Source organism: Callithrix jacchus, chromosome 2 (assembly GCF_049354715.1).
Source record: "Callithrix jacchus isolate 240 chromosome 2, calJac240_pri, whole genome shotgun sequence".
In the NCBI taxonomy this organism is placed as follows: domain Eukaryota; kingdom Metazoa; phylum Chordata; class Mammalia; order Primates; family Cebidae; genus Callithrix; species Callithrix jacchus.
Window position 1 is genome coordinate 33013970 of NC_133503.1, and position 27489 is coordinate 33041458.

The window sequence follows — 27489 nt, forward strand, 5'->3', positions numbered from 1 at the left end:
CAGGCCTGAGTCCCCTGTAATTCCCAGCCACTATGACATATCCCAAAAACAATATAGAAATGAAGTCTCACACAATTCCATTAGATTGCAATTCTAATAATCATATTCTAGAAATTATTTTGCATATATACCAGGCAATTATAGGTCACAAATGTGCTTTCACTAGCAAGAACTGCTTACAGTCTTTTCAACTATATGTCATATCAGGTCTTTAGAATGCCTGCCAACTCGGTTATGACTTACTATGAGCTAAATGTTGCCAAATACTTTTGGGGATATAAAAAATGAACAGGCCAGGTGTGGGGGCTCACACCTATAATCCCAGAACTTTAGGAAACTGAGGTAAGAGGACTGCTTGAGGCCAGGACTTCAAAATCAGCCTGGGCAAGATAGTGAGACCCCATCTCTAAAAGCATTCTTTTTAATTAAAAAAAAAACAAACAAATAGGATTTTAGTACCTGCAAGTTTAATACAGGACATAAAGAAGTCTTTCTAAATTTGTTATAGACATGTACACAAATGCACTAAGTGCTATGAAGTACAGCTGAGAGCACTCCAACTGAGAATGGATTCCCAAGGGAGGGAACAGCACTGGGCCCTGAAGGGGTCACTCATGTGTGGATGGGGATGGCATGAGCAAAAGCACAGAGGTAGAAAAACACCAAGAAGGTCTGATTTGGTTAAAGTAAAAAGAATGGGAAGGGGAATAGCGGGAAATAAAGACTAGAAAAGTAGGTCAGGTGTTGGCTCACACCTATAATCCCAATACTTTTGGGAGGCTGAGGTGGGAGGATTGCTTGAGCCCAAGAGTTGGAGACCAGCCTGGGCAACTTAGTGAGTGAGACCCTGTCTCTATAAAATAATACATTTTAAAACCCAGAAAAGTAAACTGGGACCAGATCATAGAGATCCTGAATGCCAGGTTAATAAGTCTGGCATGTTTTGTAGGTAATGAGTTAGCCATTTAAGGTTTTTTTTTTTTTTTTTTAAAGAGCATTAACATGTTCATAACATGATTATAACAATAGCAAGCAGACTGAACTAGAGAGAATGGAAGCTAAATTTTACTCAAACACTTAGCCACCAAAAGCAATTCCAATTTGAACTGACCAGAAGTATCATGAAAATCACCCTTTGCTTTTCTTTATTTTTTATTTTACTGGTTTTCTTTTCTTTTTTTTAACACCCTTCACTTTTAAAGCATTTAACAGGGAGTAATAATCCCTACATTTTAAATCTACTCTGGCCTTAAGTGAATAGAACGAGATTTCATATACTGGAACTAATGGCCACATTTTTGTTAAGTTAAAATAAAACAAAGTGTTACTTCAGGTTTTCTAATTCCAGAAAAAAAAAAAGAAAAGAAGACAAAGTGACTATAAGAGTAATAGAATCTTACCTTGAACATGGCGAAACCCCATCTCTACTAAAAATACAAAAATTAGCCGGGCGTGGTGGCACATGCCTGTAATCCCAGTTACTGGGGAGACTAAGGCATGAGGATCACTTGAACCCAGAAGGCAGAGGTCACAGTGAGCTGAGATTGCACCACCGCACTCCAGCGTGGGAGACAGAGTGAGATCCTGTCTCAAAAAATAAAATGAATCTTACCTTGAACATGTCCACCCAGATCAAAAGTTGTAAACGTCATGCCAGCAATGGTCAGTTCTTCTGAAGCTAAATAAGAATTTAAAATATTTTTACAAACCCATTAATAGCTTATATTACTACTTAATGTTTGATTTACTTTTATTGTAAATAAGGTCAAATCAATCATTTAGGAACTGGTACAATAATACTTTTTGTAATTAGATATACACCAATTCATATTGACATTATGACAAATAATTGTAATATTCACTTCTGGTATTCATTACCCACCATAAATCCAACATTTATTTTTCCTTCTCTATTCTTTTCTTTCTTTTATTTTTTTGAGACAGTGTTTTGTTCTATCGCCAGGCTGGAATTCCATTCAGAGGTGTGATCTTGGCTCAGTGCAACCTCTGCCTTCTGGGTTCAAGCGATTCTCCTGCCTCAGCCTCCTGAGTAGCTGGGACTACAGGCACGCACCACCATGCCTGGCTAATTTTTGCAGATTTGTTAGACTGTCTGATATTGTCCCACCAGTCATTGAGGCTCTGTTTATTTTGCTTTCAGTCATTTTTCTTTCTGTGCTTCATTTTGGATAGTTTCTATTGCATTGTTTACTGGGCTTTCCTTCTACAGTACTGGCACTATCTAATTTACTGTTAATCCTAGCCAGTGAAATTTTCATTTCAGGCTGGGCATGGTAACTCATGCCTGTACAGATCCCAGGCATGGTCTTTCACTCTTGTTACCCAGGCTGGAGTGCAATGGCGCGATCTCGGCTCACCGCAACCTCCGCCTCCTGGGTTCAGGCAATTCTCCTGCCTCAGCCTCCTGAGTAGCCGGGATTACAGGCACGCACCACCATGCCCAGCTAATTTTTTGTATTTTTAGTAGAGACGGGGTTTCACCATGTTGACCAGGATGGTCTCGATCTCTTGACCTCGTGATCCACCCACCTCGGCCTCCCAAAGTGCTGGGATTATAGGCTTGAGCCACCGTGCCTGGCCCGATGTAAATTTCTAGTCCTTTCTGTCCAGAGGTCCCTCCTCTCTGGCCTAGCAAAAAATTCTAGTCCTGTTGGCCTTTCTACATCTCCTCAACTCAGCAAGATTATTGGACTATGTTGGGATGTCCTTTCCTTGCACCATGGTCTGAAAATTATCTCTTGCCATAAAACTAAAATAAAGAAGAGTTGTTTCCTTTCTTTCAGGAATCACAGTTCTGTGCTAGCTGTTGGCCAATGTCTGAAAACTGTTGTAGTATATTTTTTGTCCAGTTTTCTAGTGCATACAGTGGGAGGGTAATTCCAGACCCAGTAATTCCTTAAGGTCAAAAGCATAAGTGCCCCATAATGACAACATAAGTTTATTGTTTGTTTGTTTTTTAGACAGTCTCATTCTGTCTCCCAGGCTGGAGTGCAGTGGCATGATCTCTGCTCACTGCAACCTCTGCCTCCAGGGTTCAAGTGATTCTCCTGCTTCAGCCTCCCCAGTAGCTAGGATTACAGGTGCACGCTACCACACCTAGCTAATTTTTTTCTATTTTTAGTAGAAACGAGGTTTCGCCATGCTGGCCAGGCTGGTCTCGAATGCCTGACCTCAAGTGATCCATCCACCTTGGCCTCCCAAAGTGCTGGGATTACAGGTGTGAGCCACCGAGCCTGGCCAACAACCCAAGTTTTAGTGTAACTACTTTAGCCCAGAGTACTTTATCTTGTTAAAACAAGATATCCTCCCACCTGTGCCTCCCTAAGTGCTGAGATTACAGGCATGAGCAACCACACCTGGCCCAGGTGGTCTTTCTAAAAGAACAAGAACACACAAATTATTTTAAAAATTGTTTTAAAACTTTCCATTTTTGGCCAGGCACAATGGCTCACCCCTGTAACCCCAGCACTTTGGGAAGCCAAGGCAGGCCGATCATTTGAGGTCAGGAAATAGAAACCAGCCTGACCCAAGTGGAGAAAAAATTTTTTTACTAAAAATAAAAAATTAGCAGGGAGTGGTGGCGCATGCCTGTAATCCCAGCTACTCAGGAGGCTGAGGCAGAAGAATTGCTTGAACCTGGGAGGCAGAGGTTACAGTGAGCTGAGATGGCACCACAGCACTGAGATGGGGTGAAACCCCATCTCAAAAAAAAAATTGAATTTTTGGCTGGGTGTGGTGGCTCACATCTGTAATCCCAGCACTTTAGGAGGCTGAGGCAGGCGGATTGCCTGAGGTCATGAGTTTAAGACCAGACTGGCTAACATGCTGAAACCCCTTACCTACTGAAACTACAAAAATTAGCTGGGTGTGGTAGCACGTGCCTGTAATCCCAGCTACTAGGGAGGCTGAGGCAGGAGAATTGCTTGAACCTGGGAGGCAGAGGTTGCAGTGAGCTGAGATCATGAGACTGCACTCCAGCCTGGGCAACAGAGTGAGACTCTGTCTCAAAAAAAACAAAATATATGAGTACTACTTTAAGATCTAAATATACTCCCTGGGAGCCAGGTCACATATAATTTACTATATTATTTTAGGAACAGGTCAAGTCGCCTGATCATAATTTATCTACCAGAAAACGCTCCCAAAATGAAAAACTTGCCCATGTGTGGTGGCTCATGCCTATGATCCCAATACTTTGGGAGGCCAAGACAGGCTGATCACTTGAGCTAAGGAGTTCGACACCAGCCTGGACAACATACTGAAACCTGGTCTCTGAAAAAATATAAAAATTAAGTGTGTGGTGGCATATGCCTGTGGTCCCAGCTACTTGGGAGGCCTAGTCAAGAGGATGGCTTAAGCCAGGAAGGCAGAGGTAGCAGTGAACTGTGATCATACTACTGCACTGCATGCAGCCTGGGCAACAGAGCAAGACAAAACAAAACAGTTTTGGTTAGTGTGTGTGATTTAGCATCACTTGATCAAGTATCACACTGTATGTAGGAATATACTTACTGGGATGTAATGTTGGGACATGTTGTCCAAGTCTGTCATCTTTTAGCATGTGTAGCAGTGTTGTTTTTCCTGCATTATCCAATCCAAGAAATACCAATTTACCTGTCTTCTTATATAATCCTGCAAAGTAAGAGCTATGATTGGTCAAAGTGATATCTGACACAGATTATCCAAATGAATTTAAATTTGACCCGATTAAGGTTGGAGTTGTAAACCTATTTTCGATTTTAAAAGAGCTATATTAAATCTATTCATGGCTGGGCACAGTGGCTCACAATGTAATCCCAGCACTTTGGGAGGCTGAGGCAGGCCAATCATCTGAGGTCAGGAGTTCAAGAACAGCCTAACCAACATGGCAAAACCTCGACTCTACTAAAAATACAAAAATTAGCCAGGTGTGGTGGTATATGCCTGTAATCCCAGCTACTCGGGAAGCTGAGGCAGGAGAATCACTGGAACCCAGGAGGTGGAGGTTGCAGTGAGCTGAGATCATGCCATTGCACTCCAGCGTAGGCAACAGAGTGAGACTCTATCTCATAAATAAATAAATAAATCTATTCATGATTTGGGACTTCAAATAATTATAAAACCAAACTTCGACTCAGTCAATAGGTGTGTTGCCTTAACATATCCATAATGCCAAAATGCTGATTACTTTAATTTTAGAAGTATCAACCAGGAATTGATCGATAAATTGATAAATAGAAAAAAGGCAGCATTGACCAATTTAGACTGGAATTGAACTGCTAAATTTCATATTGAACTTACTTAATTTATTTAGAGGCAGGTTCTCACTCTTGCCTAGGCTGAAGTGCAACAGCATTATTACAGCTTGCTGCAGCCTCAACTTCCTGGGCTCAAGCAATCCTCCCACCCCAGCTTCCTGAGTAGCTGAGACCACAGGTGTGTACCACTACACCCAGCTAAATTTTGTATTTTTTGGTAGAGATGGGGTTTTACCATGTTAGCCAGTCTGGTCTTGAACTCTTGGCCTCAAGTGAACTGCCCACCTTGGCCTCCCAAAGTGCTGGGATTACAATCGTGAGCCACATGCCCAGCCAAACCTTTTTATTTTATTTATTTATTTATTTATTTTGAGACAGAGTCTCGCTCTGTTGCCCAGGCTAAAGTGCAATGGCACAATCTTGGCTCACTGCACCCTCTGCCTCCCAGGTTCAAGTGATTCTGCCTCAGTCTCCTGAGTAGCTGAGACTACAGGTGCATGCTACCACGTCCGGCTAATTTTTTATATCTTCGGCAGAGATGGGGTTTCACCATGTTTGTTAGCCAGGATGGTCTCAATCTCCTGACCTTGTGATCCGCCTGCCTTGGCCTTCCAAAGTGCTGGGATTACAGGCGTGAGCCACCATGCCCAGCCATCCAAACTTCATTTTTTACGTGTTTAATTGTCTAACCGCCACAGAATTACATGAGAGAAGACTAGTCTTAACTTTTAGTAGCAGTTGAAAAAATATTTAATCAATAAATAAACTTTTTTCTGGTTCAAGTTGGTATTTGAAATAAACATTTAAAGACATTAGGCAACTATACTTAGGCCATTTGTTTTCTAATAAATTCATACTAAAATAACACTTAGTCTTTATCCATGCTTAAGACCAAGAAATATACTCTTTGATGTCCTAATTTTTTATTTTTGGGGGGAGAACTATATATATTTTTTATCATTAAAGAATCTACTTGTTTGACTGTCACTACTTCTATGAGTGTCATGAAAAAGCAATTTGCCCAAGATTACATAATTTAAAAGCAATATGGCCAGGTGTGGTGGCTCATGCCTGTAATCCCAGCATTTTGGGAGGCCCAGGCAGGCCAATCACAAGGTCAGGAGTTCGAGACCAGCCTGGCCAACATGGTGAAACCTCGTTTCTACTAAAAATACAAACATTGGCCAGACGCTTATAATCCCAGCTACTCAGGAGGCTGAGGCAGGAGAATCACTTGAACCCAGGAAGCGGAAGTTGGAGTTAGCCGAGATAGTGCCATTGCATTCCAGCCTGGGGGACAAGAGCGAGACTTCATCTCAAAAAAAAGAGGAAAAGATGCAATGAGTAATTGAACATATTTGTAACATTACAAAGCCCATATTCTTAACTATTGCCTCATATAGAAAGAGGCTCGACACAAATAAACCCTAATATATAAATAAGATAAAAGACGATAACTAAGAGAGCAAAGGACCCATGTTACCTAAAAACTGTACCAAGGAGACTGAGTGCAGTGGCTCATGCCTGTAGTCCCAGCAATTTGGGAGGCCGAGGTAGGTGGATCATTTGAGGTCAGGAGTTCAAGACCAGTCTGGCCAACGTGGTGAAACCCCATCTCTACTAAAATACAAAAAGTAGTCGGGCCGGGTGGTACACGCCTATAGTCCCAGTTACTTGGGAGGCTGAGGCAGGAGAATTGCTTGAACCTGGGAGGCGGAGGGTACAGTGAGCTGAGATCGCGCTACTGCACTCCAGCCTGGGTGACAGAGTGAGACTCAGTGACCCTCTGCCCCAACAACAACAACAAAAAAAAAACTGTAGCAAGGCTGGGCACAATGGCTCACGCCTGTAATCTTAGCACTTTGGGAGGCTGAGGCAGGTGGATTCAAGACCAGCCTGGCCAACAAGGTGAAGCCCCATCTCTACGAAAAATACAAAAATTAGCTGGTATGGTGGCACACACCTGTAGTCCCAGCTACTCGAGAGATTGAGGCAGAAGAATGGCTTGAACCTGGGAGGCGGACATTACAGTGAGAGATCACGCCACTGAACTCCAGCCTGGGTGATAGAGCAAGACTCTGCCTCAAAAACAAAGAAACAAAAAAACAGCTTGGGCAACATAGCAAGACCCCATCCCTATAAAATTAAAAAAAAATTCCTGGGTAAATACATCTTATTTAGCAGATTATTAACTGCTATTTATGGTATACAAGGTACTTTATGGAACATGCATTTTAATAATAAAAATAACATACTGAATTCCTCTAAGGATTAAATGACATAAAGCATTAAAGCACATAGGTAAACTAGCTAATAAATGGTAGATATTTCTGTTCGTAATATTCCTAACACCTTAACAGCCAGGAATTATTATTACCATTTTACAGATAAGGAAACGCAGGTTAAGGTGAAAAAAAGTAATTTGCCAAAGATTACTTAATTTAAAAGGGATATAACAAATAATTGAACATATTTATATGATTTCAAAGACTATATTCTTAACTATTCTTAACTACTGGCTTATATATAAAGAGACTTGACACAGATAGGCACTATTAAACAAATAAGACCAAAGAGGATAACTATAAAGAACAAAGAACCAACAATACCTAGAAACTGTAGCACACTGCTGAAACCACTGTAAATCCAATCAAATATGAAGGACATATCCAAATCTGATAGGGTCTGAAAAAAGGAGTTTTGAATTTAGTAGTCAATATTAAACACCAATATACACTAAACACCAATACTGTTAAACACCAACTCTGAGTAGATAATCCTATAGCAACCTTACTGCAAAGAATTACACACTCTTATCCAGGCTGGTCTAACATGATCTATAGTGATGTAGTGGCTCATGCTTGACATTCTAGCATTTTGGGAGGCCTAGACAGGAGGATCACTTGAGCTTAGGAGTTTAAGACCAGCCTGGGCACATGGCAAAACCCCATTTCTAAAAAAATTTAAAAATTAGCCAGGCATGGTAGAATGCACTTGTGGTCCCAGCAATTTAGGAGGCTGAGGTGGGAGGATCACTTGAGCCCAGGAGGTTGAGGCTGCTGTAAGCCCTGATCATACCACTGCACCCCAGCCTGGGTGCCAGAGTGAAACTCTGTCTTAACAACAAAACAAGGCCAGGCGTGGTAGCCCACACCTGTAATCCCAGCATTTTAGGAGGCTGAGGCGGGTAGATCACAAGGTCAGGAGTTTGAGACCAGCCTGGCCAACATGGTGAAAACCTGTCTTTACTAAAAAAAAAAAAAATCAGCTAGGTGTGATGGCAGGCACCTCTAATCCCAGCTACTCTGGAAGCTGAGGCAGGAGAATCACTTGAAACCAGAAGGTAGAGGTTGCAGTGAGCCAAGATCACGCCACTAAACTCCAGCCTGGGCTACATAGTGAGAATCCATCTCAAAAAAAAAAAGACATTAAAATACCAAGTAGAAACCATTCTTTGTCAACTAAAGTAGCAAAATGAAAAAGAATTTTAACAGCCAGGAACAAAAAGGATGTGGTAAAAGAGGCACATTTGGTGGCAGTATAAACTAGCACAAAATCAATTAGGCAAAAATATATCTGTTACTATCATTAGACCCAAGAATTCTACTTTTAGAAATTATCTTACACTTAAAGGCTTAGCTTTAAGAAGACCAAAAAAAAAAAAAAAAGGCCAGGCATGGTGGCTCATGCCTGTAATCCAAGCACTTTGGAGGCCAAGGCAGGTGGATCACCTGAGGTCGGGAGTTCAAGACCAGCCCTACCAACATGGTGCAACCCCGTCTTTAAAAAAAAAAAGAAGACCAAAAAAAAAAAAGAAATTATCTTAAATATAGGCCAGGCACAGTGGCTCACACCTGTAATACTAGCAATTTGGGTGGCTGAAGCAGGTGGATCACTTGAGTTCAGGAGTTTGAAACCAGCCTGGCCAACATGGTGAAACCCTGTCTCTACTAAAAATACCAAAATTAGCTGGGCGTGGTGGTGCGCAACTATAGTTCCAGCTACTCCTGAGGTTGAAGCATGAGAATTGCTTGAGCCTGGGTGGCGGAGGTTGCACTGAGCTGAGATCGCACCACTGCCTGTGTGACAGAGCGAGACTCAACTCAAAAAACAAAAACAAAAAAGAAATTATCCTTAATAAAGAGGCCAGGCACAGTGGCTCAGGCCTGTAATCCCAGTAACTTTTTAGACAGAGGCAGGCTGATTACCAGAAGTCAGGAGGTCAAGACCACCCTGGCCAATGTGGTGAAACCTGGTCTCTACTAAAAACATGAAAATTAGCCAAGTGTGGCAGTGGGTGCTTGTAATCCCAGCTACTCGGTAGGCTAAGGCAGAATCACTTGAACCCAGGAGGTGGACGTTGCAGTCAGCTAAGCCTGAACCACTGCACTCCAGCCTGGGTGATAGAGTTAAACTTCCTTTCCACAACAACAACAAAAATTAGCCATTGGTGGTGCCTGGTGCCTGTACTCATAGCTACTAGGGACACTGAGGCATTAGAATCACTCGAACCAGGGAGTAGGAGGTTGCAGAGAGCCGAGATTGCACCACTGCACTCCAGCCTGGGTGACAGAGTGAAACTGTCTGAAAAAAAAAAGGAAATTATTCTAAATATAGAAAAGTTTCAAGTTTTATGTACAAAAACGTGTATCACAAGTGTCACTTAAGAAAAATTTTAGGCTGGGAATGGTGGCTAGCATCTGTAATCCCAGCACTTGGGGAGGCACAGGCAGGAGGATGTTCAAGACCATCCTGCGCAACATAGTGAGACCCTGTCTCTACAAAAAATGAAAAAAAAAATTAGCCTAGCATGGTGGCACACCCTTGTAGTCCCAGCTATTCAGGATGCTGAGTTGGGAGGGTCCCTTGAGCCTGGGAAGTCAAGACTGCAGTGAGTCATGATTGTACCACCACACTTCAGCCTGGGCAACAGAGCAACATTCTATGTCAAAAACCACAAAAATAACAAAATTATATATGGCCTATGAGGTATTTATCAAAACTTACTGGGGGTTTGGGGAGAGGGAGGAAGAAAAGTAGAGAGAAAAGAAAGAAAAGAAGAAAGGTTATTTTAATAAAGTTTCCAAGTCCAATTATACCTGTATAGAATAAAAACCTTTTTTCTCTTTATTTTGGTCTTTTTAGCAATTGGTTCCAGGTGGTAAATTTCTGGGTATTATCTTTCTGTATATTTCAAATTGTAATCACATTATCAATTTTTTTGTTTTTTAGAGACAGGGGCCTCACTATGTTGTCCAGGTTGGTCTCAAACTCCTGGGCTCAAGCCATCCTCCCACCTGTGCCTCCCAAAGTGCTGGGGATTACAGGCATGAGCCACCATGTCTGGCCATTACTGAATGGTACAAAAAATCTTTTAAATCACAGTAGAAAATTCAGTATTTACTTGATATATCCCTTGATAAACCAATAGGGTAATATGGAAAATAAGAGGGAAGAAAGCCTCTTAAGAAAGATCACATCACAGCCCGGCCAATATGGTAAAAACCCCATCTCTACTAAAAATAAAAAATTAGCCAAGCATGCTAGTGTACACATGTAATTCCAGCTACTAGGGAGGCTGAGGCAGGAGAATTGCTTGAACCCAGGGGGAGGAGGTTGCAGTGAGCCCAGATAGCGCCACTGTACTCCAGCCTGGGGAATCGAATGAGATTCCATCTCAAAAGAAAGAAAGAAAGATACTTTCAACCAGGCGTGGTGGCTCACGCCGGTAATCGCAGGATTTCTGGAGGCCAAGGCAGGTGGATCACTTCAGGCCAGGAGTTCAAGACCAGTCATGGCCAACATGGCAGAACCCTAATACTAATAATACAAAAATTAGCTAAGAGTGGTGGTGCATGCGTATAATCCTAGCTTCTCGGATGGCTAAGGCACAAGAATTGCTTGAGCCCAGGAGGCAGAGGCTGCAGTAGTGAGCTGAAATCCAGCCACTACACTCCAGCCTGGGCAACACAGTGAGACTCTGTCTCAAACACACACACACACACACACACACACACACACACACACACACACAATCTTTCAGGTCTGGGCATAGTGGCTTATGCCAGTTATCCTAGCTACTCAGGAGGCCAAGGTGAGAGGATCACTTGAGGCCAGGAGTTCAAGACCAGCCTGGACAACAAAGCAAGACCATCTTTACAAAAAAAATAAAAAATCTGCCAGGCATACTGGCATGCACCTGTAGTCCCAGCTACTCAGGAGGCTGAGGCAAGAGGATCTCCTGGGAGGCAGAGGTTGTGGTAAGCCGAGATTGTACCACTGCATTCCATTCTGGGCAATGGAGTGAGACCCCATCTCAAAAACTAAAAATAAAATCACTCCAGCTCATGACTCAAGTAATTCCTTTACCTCCCTCATAACCTACACCCAGTCATCCCTAGTCCTATTAATTTCTTGCAGTGAAGACTCACCCTTTCTTTAGTTCTCACAGGAACCACCTAGTGAAGAATCTTATGTCACATTCCTAAACAACCATCTTAACCTCAAAAGTTATCTCTACCCACCTTGGTTTTTTCGAGACAGAGTCTTGCTCTGTCGCCCAGGCTAGAGTGCAGTGGTGTGATCTCGGCTCACTGACCTCTGCCTCCTGGCTTTAAGTGATTCGCCTGCCTCAGCCTCCCAGGTAGCTGCGACTACAGGCACCCACACCATGCCCAGCTAATTTTTGTATTTTTAGTAGAGATGGGGTTTTTTCATGTTGGTCAGACTGGTTTTGAACTCCTGACCTCGTGATCCACCTGCCTCAGCCTCCCAAAATGCTGGGATTACAGGCATGAGCCACCGCACCTGGCCCACCTCTACCTATCTTGTACAGTGCCTCCAGAGCAGCTTTGCCAAAATATCATCTTGGACTTGACTTACAGTCAAGGTGACTGTAACTCTCATTTTGCTGGGGATACTCTCAGCTTCTGCCTATCTCAGTGTCATAATTAATAGTGCTTCCTTTCTCTGAAAAGGGTCCTGGTTTAAGTGACAGATTATTTGGCCACCCTATACATGTGGATGGAGAACCACCAGAGGTTTTTAAGCTAGAAATGATTCTATTAACTCCTAGTCCATTTAGTAGCCCAGAACTTCTATTATCTACCCCGTAGCTCCCTTTCCAAATTTAACACGTATTACTTTCTTACTTGCAGCTTTCCCTAGGTCAAAGTAAACTGCTTGCCATTAATTGTGGGTAACCCATACTTTGTCATCTTAAAACCTTTGCGGTGGGGCACAGTGGCTCAACCCTGTAATCACAGCACCTTGGGAGACTGAGGTAGGCAAATCATGTCGCCAGAAGATCAAGACTATCCTGGCCAATATGATGAAACCCCCATCTCTACTAAAATAAAAAATTAGGCAGGCATGGTGGTACGCGCCTATAGTCCCAGCTACTGGGGAGGCTGAGGCAGGAGAAATCACTTGAAGCCAGGAGGCGAAGGTTTCAGCTACTCAGGAGGCTGAGAGCAGGGGAATCACTCAAACCAGGCAGGCAGAGATTACAAGTGAGCTGAGATCAGGCCACTGCACTCCATCCTGGTGACAGAGCAAGACTGTCTCAAAAAAACATACAAACAAAAACCTTTACCCTTATGGCTATAATCCCAGCACTTTGGTGCCTAGGGCAGAGCAAAGCCTAGCTCCAGGATTCATAAACTGTGTGACCTTGGACAAGTTATAAATTTCTCCTGAAAAATCTCTTAGGGTGTATAAAGATCAAATGAGGTAAAATGAACAAAATAAGGTTGGTTGTTGTTACTATTAGGAAGTGAGGCAGCCAGGTGTGGTGGCTCATACCTGTAATCCCAGCATTTTGGGTGGCCAAGGTGGGTGAATCAGGAGGTCAAGAGATCAAGACCAGCCTGGCCAACATGGTGAAACTTTGTTTCTACTAAAAATACAAAAATTAGCTGGGCATAGTAGCACATGCCTGTAATCCCAGCTATGCAGGAGGCTGAGGCAGGAGAATCACTTAAACCCAGGAGGCAGAGGTGGCAGTAAGCCAAGATCGCACCACTGGAATCCAGCCTGGTGACAGAGCAACACTGTTTCAAAAAAAAAAAAAACTAACGCCAGGTGCAGTGGCTCATGCCTGTAATGACAGCACTTTGGGAGGCTGAGGAGGGAGGATCCTTTAGCTCAGGAGTTCAACACCAGCCTGGCCAACGTGGTGCAAACCCATCTTTGCTAAAAATATAATAATTAGTCAGTTGTGGCGGTGAGCACCTGTAATCCCAGTTATTCGGGAGGCTGAGGTGGGAGAATTGCTGAAACTCAGGAGGCAGAGGTTGCAGTGAGTGGAGACTGCACTACTGCACTCCAGCCTGGGTGACCAAGTAAGATTCCACCTCAAAAAAAAAAAAAAGAAAATGAATGGCTGGGCATGGTGGCTCACGCCTGTAATCCCAACACTTTGGGAGGCCGAGGTGGGTGGATCACCTGAGATCAGGAGTCCAAAACCACCCTGACCAACAAGGTGAAAGCCTGTATCTAAAAAAAAAAAAAAGAAAGAAAAGGAAAAAAATTTAGCTAGGCATGGTGGTGCACACCTGTAGTTCTACCTACTCAGCAGGCTGAGGTGGGACAACTGCTTGAGCTTGGGAGGTGGAGACTGTAGTGAACCAAGATGGCACCACTGTACTCCAGCCAGGGTGACAGTAAATGGGATAAGAGGTTAATAGGTAAGGCAAGTGAGAGATTCCTGTTTGAAAAAAAAATTGAAATGGTAAAAAACTAAAATCATTAAAAAAAAAGAAAAGTTGGAAATGGGATAAGGGAAGTGAGATTTTTTTTTTTTTTTAGATGGAATTTCACTCTAGTCGCCCAGGCTGGAGCGCAGTGGCTCAATCTCCGCTCACTGCAACCTTCACCTCCCAGGTTCAAGGGATTCTCTTGCCTCAGCCTCCCGAGCAGCTAGAATCACAGGTGTACACCACCGCACCTGGCTAATTTTTGTATTTTCAGTAGAGGCCGGGTTTCACCATATTGGCCAGGCTGGTCTCGAACCCCTGACCTCAAGTGATCTGCCTGCTGTGGCCTCTAAAAGTGCTGGGATTACAGGTGTGAGCCACTATGGCAGGCCTGGAAGTGAGATTTTCTTCTTCTCAAAGAAGGGTGAGGCTTGAGTATGATGATAAACTGAAGAAAAGGAGCTAGTGGAACAGAAGTTAAAAATATAAAAGAAAGAGAAGGAAGGAATTAACCAAAAGGGACAAAGTCCCAGGAGGAGCTTGGACTGAGAGCACATCTTTCTGTCTAAGATTAGAAGGAAGAATAGCCAAAAAATTTCCAAAGTGAAGGGGTATAGAGAATTTTTGAGGAGCTGAGCAAGCATTACAATAGCTACTGTGGGGAATGAATCAAGTTAAAAGAGTGCAGAAAAAAGCCAAGGACTCAGTTGGAACTGAAACTCAAACATTCACAGTAGTGCTAATCTGTGCTGATTTCCAGCCTCCCACCCCCCACCAGCAATGCTCAACATGGAGTGACCAGAGATTAGGAACATCAAGGATAGAAACAAAAAAGGACAAGGGGAACAAGATTTTGAGAGTACAAATGAGAGGGACTGCAGGGATCTGATAAGTTCAAGTTGAGTGGACAAAGGTAGTAAGAAGTATATAGAAAGGTAGTATATAGAGATGGAGCGGTGATCAAAGGCAGGCTTCTCACAGAACAGAACCGGGAAAATCAGGTAGAAAAAAGTCTGTAAGCCAAAAACAGAAAAGGATAAGAGAGGTGAAAGTGGGCCAGAATTGTGACAGTAAAGTAGAAGAGAATATAGGAGGTATAAGAATTCAAGAGAAGCTCAGAGTTGGGTGGTGGCAAACTCCAAGGCCTGGCTCTGACATAGACAGATTAAAAAACTGGAGGTGAAAGATACCGGAAGCCAGGCTAGAGGGTACATTGTCCACATTGACAGGCAGTGTAGTCACCCGGAAGTTTGGATATAGAAAGCAAGACTGAATCAAGTGGCAAAGTCCTCACTGAAGATGACTGTTGGGAGGTGAGAGCTAAGGAATAGTGAAAACCCTTGAAAGAAAAAGGACTTTTTGCATAAGGATGGTACCAACTTGCTGTTGTAAAATTTGTCCCAAGAGAGATAATCTAATAAGACACAGAGAAACTCTGCTTTGAAAGGTAATCATATATATATTTCTTTAAAATTGTGATTTCAGTCAGGCACAGTGGCTCACATCTGTAATCCCAGAATTTTGGGAGGCTGAGGCAGGTGGATCACCTGAGGTCAGGAGTTCAAGACCAGCCTGGCCAACATGGCAAAACCCCATCTCTACTAAACATACAAAAATAAAGGCCAGGTGTGGTAGGGCGCACCTGTAATCCCAGCTACCCAGGAAGCTGCGGCAGGAGAATTGCTTGAACCCGGGAGGCAGACGTTGCAATGAGCCAAGATCATGCCACTGCATTCCAGGCTGGGCGACAGAGCAAGACTCTGTCTCACAATAAATAAATAAAATAAAAATTGTGGTTTCTAGGAACTTTAAAACAAGCTAGGAGTAATCAGAAACAGAATTAACTATATTTTTTTATTGTTGTTAAGTAGAGGTAAAAATGCCCAACTAAGAATAAAAGTTACTTAGCTACAAACAGATACCTGAGCCCAGAAAACAGGTTACACAACACCATGAACACACTATTAAGACATGTGAAGAGCAAAGGTCAAGAACAAGGAAACATACACCCATCAGCAGATTTATTTATTGCACCAATACCAAACAGGAAAAGTCCCTATGCAGATTAGAAAAGTGATCTACTCAAGTAACATGAAAATCAGTGCAAAGGATGTAATGGAACAGAATCTCAGATTACAAGTAACTTCTTAAAGCCTTATTCAATTAAACTTATATGGATGGCTCATTTATATGAAATATCCTGGATAGATAAATGCATAGAGTAAGTATATTAGTGGTTTTCAGACTGAGGAAAGGAAAAACGGGGAGTGATTGCTAAGGGGTACTGAGTTTTTTGGGATGATCACGTGTTCTGGAATTAGTGGTGATGTTTACACAACATTGTGACTCTACTAAAAACACTTAATTGTATAATTTTAAAAGGTCAATTTTATGGTATATCAACTGTTTCTCAAAAAAGCTATAATGGAAAAATTTTTAAAGCAAATTTTGGAAAGCTTGTATGGCATTTAATATCTAAAACTCATATACGTTAGTAATTACACAGAACCATTTGCATTTTATTTTTTTTGACACAGGGTCTCTCACTCTTACCCAGGCTAGAGGGCAAGAGCGTGATCTCGGCCACTGCAGCCTCAATCTCTGGGATTCAAGCAATCCTCCCATCTCAGCCTCTTGAGTAACTGGACTACAGGCACAGGCTACCATGTCCAGCTCATTTACCTTTTTTTTTTTCCCTTTTCTGAGATAGAGTTTCGCTCTCTGTTGCCCAGACTGGAGTGCAGTGGCATGATCTTTGCACATTGCAACCTCCACATCCTGGGTTCAAGCGATTCTGCTGCCTCAAGCCTCCTAAGTAGCTGGGACTACAGGTGCCTACCACCATGCCTGGCTAAATTTTGTATTGTTAGTAGATATGGGGTTTCACCATTTTGGCCAGGCTGGTCTTGAACACTTGACCTTGAGATCCACCCACCTCAGCCTCCCAAAGTGCTGGGATGACAGGCATGAGCCACCGCGCCTGGCCTCATTTACTTTTTAAAAATATGTATTAAGGCCAGGCACGGTGGCTCATGGCTAAGACAGGAGAATCACTTGAACCAAGGAGGCAGTGGTTGAGGTGAACCGAGATCACGCCACTGCACTCCAGCCTGGGCAACAAAGAGAGCAAAACTCCATCTCAAAAAATAATTTAAAAATTTTTGACTAGGCTTGGCAACATGGAAAAGCCCCATTTCTACGAAAATTACAAAAATTAGCCAGACGTGATAGCATGCACTTGGTGACAGTGAGACCCTATCTCAGAAAAATAATAATAATAAAATAAAAAGTCCGGGCGTGGTGGCTCAAGCCTGTAATCCCAGCACTTTGGGAGGCCGAGGCGGGTGGATCACAAGGTCAACAGATCGAGACCATCCTGGTCAACATGGTGAAACCCCGTCTCTACTAAAAATACAAAAAATTAGCCGGGCATGGTGGCGCGTACCTGTAGTCCCAGCTACTCAGGAGGCTGAGGCAGGAGAATTGCCTGAACCCAGGAGGCGGAGGTTGCGGTGAGCCGAGATCGCGCCATTGCACTCCAGCCTGGGTAACAAGAGCGAAACTCCGTCTCAAAAAAAAAAAAAAAGAAAAAAAAAAAAAAATAATAATAAAATAATAATTAAAAATACAGCCGGGTACGGTGGCTCATGCCTGTAATCCCAGCACTTTGGGAGGCTGAGGTGGGTGGATCATCTAAGGTCAGGAGTTCGAGACCAGCCTGGCCAATATGGTGAAACCCCATCTCCAATTAAAAAAAAAAAAATACACATTAGTTCTCAGTGGTCCTTAAAAAAAATACACATAAAATTACAAAATACAAATACCCAAAAAATACCGTTGGGAGAAAATGAAAGACATGATAATCTAAAGAGGCAAATATGACATCAGAGTATAACTGTAGAATCAATGCATTAATAACTTTGAGATGCAAAGCATGGTAATGCTGTGGTGAAATGGATGTAGTTAACTGTCGTAGAATACAAATATCCAGGCTGAACACAGTGCCTCATGTCTGTAATGCTAGTACTTTGGGAGGTCAAGGCAGGAGGATCACTTGAGACCAGGAGTTCAAGAGCAGTCTGAGCAACATGGCAAGACCACATCTCTACAAAAAAATATATATATATATATTTTTTGAGACAGAGTCTTGCTCTGTTGCCCAGGATGGATCACAGTGGTGTAATCTCAGCTCACTGCAACCTCCACCTCCCAGGTTCAAGCAATTCTCTGCCTCAGCCTCCTAAATAGCTGGGATTATAGGACCCGCCACCACGCCAGGCTAATTTTTTTGTATTTTTAGTAGAAACAGGGTTTCACCATCTTGGCCAGGTTGGTCTTGAACTCCTGACCTCATGATCCACCCGCCTTGGCCTCCCAAAGATCTGGGACTGCAGAGCCACCATGCCTGGCTACAAAAAATTTTAAAAATTACCTGGGTATGAGCACGCAACTGCAGTCCCAGCTACTCAGGAGGCTGAAGCTATAGGATTGCTTGAGCCCAAGAATTCAAGGCAGTGAGCTATAATAACACCACTGCATTCCACCAGCCTGGGCAACAAAGTGAGAGCCCTGTCTTTTTTTAAAAAATAAAAAGAAGAAGAAGAAGAAGAAGAAGAAGGATAAGCCAGGCATGATAGCTCACGCCTGTAATTCTAGCACTTTGGGATGGATCCCAAGGTGAGCGGATCATCTGAGGTCAGGAGTTCAACACCAGCCTGACCAACTTGGAGAAACCCCATCTTTACTAAAAATATGAAATTAGCCAGGCATGGTGGTATATGCATGTAATCCCAGCTACTTGGGAGGCTAAGGCAGGAGCAGCACTCGAACCCGGGAGGCGGAGGTTGTGGTGAGCTGAGATCATGCCATTGCACTCCAGCCTGGGCAACAAGAGCAAAACTCTGTCTCAAAAAGAAAAAAAGTGAGCATAGAAATACTACTGTAGCAGAGCATGGTGGCTCACACCTGTAATCCCAGCACTTTGGGAGGCTGAGGCGGGCAGATCACTTGAGGTCAGGAGTTTGAGACCAGCCTGGCCAACATCGTGAAATCCTGTCTCTACTCAAAATACAAAAATTAGCCATGTGTGGTGCTGCACACCTGTAATTCTAGCTGCTTGGGAGGCTGAGGCAGGAGAATCACTTGAACCCAAGACAGAGGTTGCAGTGAGCCAAGATTGTGCCACTGCACTACAGCCTGGGCAATAAAGAGAGACTCTCGTCTCAAAAAAAAAAGAAAAAAAAAATACTATGGCATTTTAGCATTCAAACTTGCAAGCTTCAAATGATGTGGAAATGATTTTCATTTCTTTTTCTCTTTCTTTCTTTTTTACTTTCTTTTTAGTGAGCATGTTTTTCTGTCACCCAGGCTGGAGTGTTGTGGCATGATCACAGGTCACTGTAGTCTTGACCTGACCTCAAGCAATCCTCCCACCTTAGTGGCAAGTAGTTGGGACTATCAGCCTACCGGCCAGGGCCCTACACTCAACTAATTTTTTTACTCTAAATGTAGAGACTGAGTCTTGCTATGTTGCCCAGACCGATTTTCATTTCTGTTAGACTCATCTTTTGTCTTAATTATTGTTTGAATTTCTATTCCAGCACAATAATGTAAGGCAAAGGAAGGTTAAAATGTACCTCATTTAAACTGCTAATCTTTATACTTACTGACAATGCATCTCTGACATTTCTAAAATGAAGACACCTTCCTTATCTACAAACTCAGAAAATGCCAATGAACAATCTTAAAATTTTTTAGGTTTAAAACATTTTGGTGACAGTCACAAGTCTACTGAAAGGTACAATAGTAGATATTCATGTTGCTTTGCTATACTGGCATCACTAATTATTTGTCATCTGTAAAATGACAGCTAGTGCCTTACACATAGTAGATAATCAATAAATGTTCCTTTTCTTTCCTTTTTTCATTGTTTCAATGCAACTTACTACTCACTGATATTTTACTGACTTCATCAAAGATACTTGGTAATATAGAGGCTCATATAAGAACAAATACTAAACCTAAACAATACTAGGTTTAATTTTTCAAGTTAAAAGGACTTCCTCACTTCATTTGTCCAATGTATCAAACACCTTAAATTCCTGATGAATCTGGTTCTTTCAGCTAACAAGTTTTAGCTGTTTTAAAACAAATTTTTATCTTCTTGGAAAAGCTTCGACACCTTAAAAATCAGTACAGTGGCTGGACGAGGTGGCTCACGCCTTTAATCCCAACCCCTTTGGGAGGCTGATGCAGGGAAGATCACCTGGGGTCAGGAGTTTGAGACCAAACTGGCCAACATGCCGAAATCCCACCTCTACTAAAAATATAAAAATTAGACAGGCGTAGTGGCACGCGCCTGTAATCCCTCAGGAAGCTGAGACAGGAGAATCTCTTAAATCCAGGAGGCAGAGACTGCAGTGAGCCGAGATCGCACCACTACACACCAGCCTGGGCTACAAGAGCGAAACTCCGTTTCAAAACAATAACAAAAATATAAAAAATAAAAATCAGTACAGTTTTCTCAACAGTGTATCGTTTTTCCCACTTAAATGGGACTTTGGGCTACAAAAAACGTTAACCAGCACTAGCAAGGAAGCTCAGTTTGCCTCTACATTAACTGGGAGGGTTGAAAACACCAGGCCGCGTCATAGCGTCTTTGGTTGTCAATGAGACCCGCCACCTTCACCTTACCAGGTAAGAAAACTGAGGCCCAGGGGAAGGAAGGGGCTTGCCTGCGGCCATCTCGTTCTTTCCTGAAATGACCAAGCGTCTGACAGCAGCAGTGTTCTACCCCGAGGGCTATCAGACTGCCCCGCGGAGCATGGATGAGACCTGTCCTCCCTCGCGCTGCCTAATCCCGGGGTGAAAAACAAGGTGCCCCTTCACGCAATGCTACAGGCAGGGGCCCTGAGCAGGTCTTTGCCCTAAAAGTGCGCCTTCTAGGGTATCCACAACTGCTGCCCGCCGGTCCTCCCAGAAGGAGGGGCTGTCACTTACCTGCAACCGGAGAGAACGCAATCCCCTGCTTGGCGGTGGCCGTACACCCGGAGAGAACTGCAAAGCGCGATGGCTGCCGTGGCCCTAGTTCTCATCAGCCCCTTCCGGGCCGGCGGGTGCCTCACTAGCTACAGTCCGCAGGTCCGCTTCGCAGCGCGCTCTCAGTTCCGCCTCTCTGCGGTCCCACGGCCAATTCCTCAGCTGAGCCAGCTTGCTCTCAACCACCGCCCCGCCCCGCGACACCGCCTGTGTCTCGGAGCCTCCTAGTTTCCCCACGCCCGCCCGCCCGAAGGGATTTTAGGGCCCTGCGTCCCTAGAAAGGAACACACGGCCCCTACTTAGGGAAAATTACTTTTGGCATTTTTGGGGGGGGTGGGGGAAGGAGTCTTACTCTGTCGCCCAGACTGGAGTGCAGTGGCGCGATCTCGGCTCACTGCAACCTCTGCCTCCTGGGTTCAAGTTATTCTCCTGCCTCAGCATCCTGAGTAGCTGGTATTACAGGCACTGAGGCTGTCTGGAGCAAGGTGACAGGGTCCCCAGGCCACGCCGATCAATTTCCATACATTGATCAATGGCTGAAATTGATCCAGCACCCTCCTCCTTGGCTGGAAAAATGCATAAAGCAGGCTGGACTTCAGGTTATGCTGGCAGGCTTAAAGAAAAGCCCCTCGGTACCGGCTGTTCTTCCAGCCCCTGCCAAGGACCAAGAGTATCCCCCACCGTATTCTCGGCCCTTGGGAACGGGGTCCCGACACCCCTCTCCCGACAATAGTAATAATCAGCCCTTGTTCCCCTCCACACTCGAAGTGGGGCCCCACACCTGCCAAAGCTACTGCCCCTCCGGGAGGCACCTTCCGCAGATGGCGGCAGCCGGGGCGCCCTTTTTTTTGTTCATATCCCTTTTTCCTCTAGTGATTTGTATAACGGGAAGGCTCAACATCCTCCGTTTTCCCAAAAGCCCCAGGCACTCACAGGGCTCCTGGAGTCGGTTTTACAAACCCACTGTCCAAACTGGGACGATTGCCAGCAGCTACTCCTGGTGTTGTTCACCACAGAGGAGAAAAGTAAAATTAGACAAGAAGCCCATAAAGCAATACTTGGGACAGGGGGAGGATCAGTAGAAGATCGCCAGGAACAAATTAATGCAATTTTCCCTTCCACCAGGCCCCAATGGGACCCAAACACCCCAGGGGGCATGCAGGCTTTGAACAATTTTCACCAGTACTTGTTAGAGGGGGTTGGGGGGCAGCCCGAAAATCCACCAACCTCTCCAAGGTAGGGACCGTGACCCAGGGTCCACAGTCGCTTTCCTTGAGCTCCTACAGGAGGCCGACCGCACCTACATCCCTATTGACCCTGAGGCCCCGCAGAATCAGCAGGCCATAAATCTGGCTTTTGTTTCCCAGTCTGCTCCAGACATAAAAAGAAAATTGCAAGAATTAGAGGGGTTCCAGGAAATGAATTTAACTCAGTTGTTGGAGATTGCCCAAAAAGTCTTTAACAATAGAGACACCTTAGAGGCCAAGCAAGGTAAGAGAATTACTAAGGCAGTGATAACAACACTCCAGGAAACCCCGAGTTAACTCACCGGGACCAGCCGTTGACTTGGACAGTAACGGAACAGCAGGCTTTTGACAGGCTAAAAGAAGCCTTGACCACGGCCCTGGCCTTGGCCTTGCCCGACATCTCTAAGCCCGACATCTCTAAGCCCTTCAATCGTACATGAAAAACAGGGAGTCGCTAAGGGGGTGCTCACCCAGACATTGGGACCATGGTCCCGGCCAGTTGCCTACCTTTCAAAAAGACTTGATCCCGTAGCCTCTGGGCGGCCGGCTTGTTTGAGGTCAGTGGCAGCTACAGCCCTGTTAGTCAAGGAGGCGGACAAACTAACCTTGGCGCAAGAGTTAAACTTTTTTTTTTTTTTTTTAAGGAAGGGATGAAGGAAGGAAGGAAGGGAGGAAGCGGGGAGGGAGGGAAGGGAAGAAAGAAAATCAAGCAATGAAAGAGACATTGCCGACCTGGATCTAGAGGTTTACAAGTTGATTTCTTTTTTTTTGAGAGAAGGAAAGAAAAAAAAAAATAAGTAAAGGAGAGGAAGAAAGAGGAAGAGAAAGAGGGAGAGTAAATGGAAATATTGCTTTATTTTGAAAAAAATTGGGTATTAATAATGGCCAATCAATGTTTCATTTAAACTAATGGGTAGGTGTGATGTGGTATTGACAAGAATGTATATTTTGTGTATTTGAAGTGGAGAGCTCTATAAATATTTATTAAGTTTACTTGTTCCGGATCTTAGTTCAAGTCCTTGATATCCTTATTAATTTTCTGTCTCATTGAATCTATGTCTCCTATCTGGGTGTTAGGATCGTTAGCTCTTGTTGCATTGATCCTTTTACCACTATATCTTTGTTGCTTTAAAATCTATTTTATCCAATACAAGAATTGCAACTCCTGCTTTTTATTTATTTATTATTTATTTTTGCTCTCCATTTGGTTGGTAAATCTTTCTCCATCCCTTTGTTTTGAGTCTTTGTGTATCCTTGCATGTGAAACAGGTCTGGATGTAACATGCCGTTGGGTTTTGGCTGTGTCTTTTGATTGGGAATTCAGTCAATTTAAATTTAGGGTTACTGCCATTTGATGTTGACTGGCTGTTTTATCCATTTGTTGGTGTAAATTCTTCTTTATGTTGGTGCTCTTTACTTTTTGGTGTATTTTTAGAAAGGCTAATACCGGTTGTTTCTTTCTGTGTGTAATGCTTCTTTCAGAAACTCTTGTAAAGCAGGCCTGGTGGTAATAAAATCTCTGAGTTCTTGCTTGTTCATAAAAGATTTTATTTTTCCTTCAGTTGTGAAGCTTAGTTTGGCTGGATAAGAGTTAAACTTAATGGCACCCCACTCAGTGGAGTCGATACTCCATGGAGCACTGGGAAAATGGATGTCTAATGCCCGCATAGTCCAATACAAGGCCTTACTTTTGGACCAGCCCCGCATAAAATTTTCAAAAACCACAGTTTTAAACCCAGCCACATTGCTGCCTGACAGTGAGCCAGAAGAGCCCGTACATGACTGCCAACAGACAATAGATGTCCTCCATGCTGCACAACTGGATCTCACCGACGTCCCCCTGCAGAACCCAGAAGAGGTACTGTATTCAGATGGCAGCAGTTTCATGGTCGACAGAGTCAGGTATGCTGGGGCAGCTGTGGTCATCCTAGAGCGGGTTATCTGGGCCCAGGCTCTTCCACACGGAACCTCAGCCCAAAAGGCAGAACTCATCACTCTAATAAAGGCCTTGGACTGGGTGGAGGGAAAAACTGTCAACATCTACACTGATAGCCGATATGCCTTTGCTACAGCTCGTGTACATGGAGCCATTTATTTAAAAAGAGGGTTGCTTACCTCAGAGGGAAAAATCATCAAAAACAAAGAAGAAATTCTAGCTCTACTAAAAGCTATATGGAAACCCAAGGCAGTGGCATTGATACACTGCAAAGGACACCAGAAGGGAAATTCACCAGAGGCAAGGGGAAATAGGGCAGCTGATCTGCAAGCCAGACAGGCAGCCTTGGGGCCAGTAAAACCTCTGACTCTTCTTGTAACTCTGCCGGCCCCAACCCTGCCCCCTACCCCTATGTACTCACCTGATGAAGAAAACTTTGCTAAACAACAGGGGGGACGACAAGATTCCACAGGGTGGTGGACCCTACCGGACACGAGGATTGTGCTCCCCGAGGCTCTAGAGCAGACTCTAGTTAAGGACACACACCAGGCCACGCACTTAGGACAAACGAAACTCACTGAGCTACTGAGGGCCAGATACTACATTCCACATTTACATGAAATTGTTAGGGAAACTACTACTCGATGTGATGTAGTGCCAGGGTAAATCCAGGAGGCAGCAGGTCTAGTCAGGCAGGGATAAGACTCAGGGGTACTAGCCCAGTGGAACACTGGGAGGTAGATTTTACTGAAATAAAGCCCCCAGCATGCAGCTATAAATACCTCCTTGTGTTTGTAGACACTTTCTCTGGATGGGTCGAGGCTTTTCCTGCTAGGTCAGAAACTGCACTGGCAGTAACAAAAAGACTGTTACAGGACCTGGTTCCTCGGTTCGGCTTGCCCCTGACACTGGGATCAGATAATGGCCTTGCACAGGTTTCTCAGGGCCTGGCCAAGGCCCTGGGCATATCCTGGAAACTACATTGTGCCTATCGCCCCCAGAGTTCAGGACAGGTTGAAAGGATGAACTGGACCATAAAGGAAACGTTGACAGAATTCATTCTAGAGACCAGTGAAAACTGGGTCAACCTGCTTCCCTTTGCTCTCCTCTGTACCCAGTGTACTCCCTATAAGAAAGGCTTCACTCCTTTTGAAATTATGTTTGGAAGGCCCCCTCCCTTACTCCCCAAACTTGCAGACACCATACATGCTGAAGTCCATAACCATACACTCCTTAAGTCCTTGCAGACGCTCCAGTCTGTTCAGTCCCAGGTGCACCGGCTCATCAGCAGAATTCGACCTACCCCAGTGGACCTCACTGACCAGCCGGTACACCCCTTCCAGCCCGGGGACAAAGTCCTGGTAAAGAGATTCACCGCCTCTAGCCTAACTCCTCGCTAGAAAGGACCCTACACCATGATCCTGGTCACCCCCATGGCAATCAAGGTGGATGGACTGACTGCCTGAATCCACCACTCACATGTTAAGACTGCCCCCCACCCCCACGCACAATGGAGAGTGACCTCAGCTTCAGCAGACCACCTAAAGCTGAGACTTTCGCGCTCCTCTCAGTAATCTTCCTTGCCCCCCTGTTTCCTAGTGTAGACCCTCAGAGAGGACCCCCTCTTGACTCCCACCTATTACCAGTGGGTCCTTACTAAAAGATCCACTGGAGGGTATGTTAATTCCTTAATTGAAAAGGGATCCAAAAAGAGGAAAACTATTAAAGATTTAATACATGTTAAAAAAACGGGGGAATGTGCTATAGCAGGCCTAGAGTTAAAACCAGAGCAATGCCATTTTGTAAGACAAAGCTGTTTTTTCCAAAAATAAGTTGTACTGTCCCATTCTCCTTGCAATAACTGCTGACCTTGGCTTCTGTAAACAAAACTGCTAGCTTGCTCTAAAGAATGAACTGTCTGGCCTTTGCTTATCAGTAGTTACCAAAATAAGCATCTGTAAAGTTGTTTGCCCTGCGTCCACTCAATATGTGGTTTTTCAGCTTAAATACCCTGCTCCCCCTGAGTTCGGGGCCATGGGTTGGAGAGACGTGCGTCCTCCGTGGTTGCCAGCAATAAAGACCCTGCAATTTGGCATACTTTTGTCTTGGTTGATTATTTCAATCTCGCATCCAATACTTCAGTCCAGGCTGGAATTTATTTATTTATTTATTTTATGGAGATGGAGTCTCCCTCTGTGGCCCAGACTGGAGTGCAGTGACGTGAGCTTGGCTCACTGCAACCTCCACTTCCCGGGTTCAAGCAATTCTCGTGCCTCAGCCTTTGGAATAGCTGGGACTACAGACACACGCTGCCACGCCCGGCTAATTTGTTTGTATTTTAGTAGAGACGGAGTTTCACTGTGTTGCCCAGGCTGGTCTCGAACTCCAGAGCTCAGGCAATCCGCCCTCCTCGGCTTCTCAAGTGCTAAGATTGCGGTGTGAGCCACCGCGCTCAGCCGAAGTAACCTTTTCTGCATGTTCGTTTTACTATGGAATCGTTCACGAATTTGTATGTCATCCTTGTGCAGGAGCCTGGCTAATCTCTGTATCGTTCCAATTTTAGTGTATGTGCTGTCCAAGTGAGCACACAGGTATTCAGCTTTAAACAAGACTGTTTTGACAACAATGTTCTTTTCTTTCCTTTTTCTTTCATTTTTTTTTTTTTCTTTTGAGACAGAGTCTCCCTCTGTCACCCAGGCTTGAGTGCAGTGGTGCTATCTCGGCTCACTGCAACCTCCGCCTCCTGGGTTCAAGCGATTCTCCTGCCTCAGCCTCCCGCGTAGCTGGGATTACAGGTGCCCGCCACCACGTCTGGCTAATTTTGTTGTTTTGTTTTGTTTTTTGAGTAGAGACAGGGTTTTACCATGTTGGTTAGCCTAGTCTCGCACTCCTGACCTCACATAATCCGCCCACCTCGGCCTCCCAAAGTGCTGGGATTGTAGGGGTGAGCCACTGTGTCCAGCATCAATGTTCTTTTCTTTTTTTTTTTTTTTTTTTTTTGAGACGGAGTTTCGCTCTTGTTACCCAGGCTGGAGTGCAATGGCGCGATCTCGGCTCACCGCAACCTCCGCCTCCTGGGTTCAGGCAATTCTCCTGCCTCAGCCTCCCGAGTAGCTGGGATTACAGGCACGCACCACCGTGCCCAGCTAATTTTTTGTATTTTTAGTAGAGACGGGGTTTCACCATGTTGACCAGGATGGTCCCGATATGCTGACCTCGTGATCCACCCGCCTCGGCCTCCCAAAGTGCTGGGATTACAGGCTTGAGCCACCGCGCCCGGCCATCAATGTTCTTTTCTAATGGATTAGTGTTGC

At 44.3% G+C, this 27489-nt stretch overlaps 1 protein-coding gene and 1 non-coding gene across 3 annotated transcripts in view; both read right to left on the reverse strand.

Moving 5' to 3' along the window:
• The window catches only part of SAR1B (secretion associated Ras related GTPase 1B), a 31589-nt gene extending 10522 nt beyond the window's left edge, over window positions 1-21067 (reverse strand). Inside the window, exons 1-4 of one of the 2 annotated variants that reach the window (XM_002744161.6) lie at window positions 20954-21067; window positions 7868-7943; window positions 4534-4653; window positions 1613-1678 (exon numbers count right to left, since the gene is read on the reverse strand). In XM_002744161.6, the coding sequence (XP_002744207.1) occupies window positions 1613-1678; window positions 4534-4653; window positions 7868-7925 (244 nt within the window). In that variant the 5' untranslated portion in view covers window positions 7926-7943; window positions 20954-21067. The remainder of the gene's footprint in view (window positions 1-1612; window positions 1679-4533; window positions 4654-7867; window positions 7944-20953) is intronic. The other variant, XM_017967658.5, reaches the window with a different exon arrangement.
• A 5591-nt stretch (window positions 21068-26658) lies between these two features.
• LOC118151864 (U6 spliceosomal RNA) lies at window positions 26659-26762 on the reverse strand. The gene has a single exon (XR_004740269.1). It is a non-coding gene; the product is annotated as a U6 spliceosomal RNA (small nuclear RNA).
• Window positions 26763-27489: the final 727 nt, after the last annotated feature.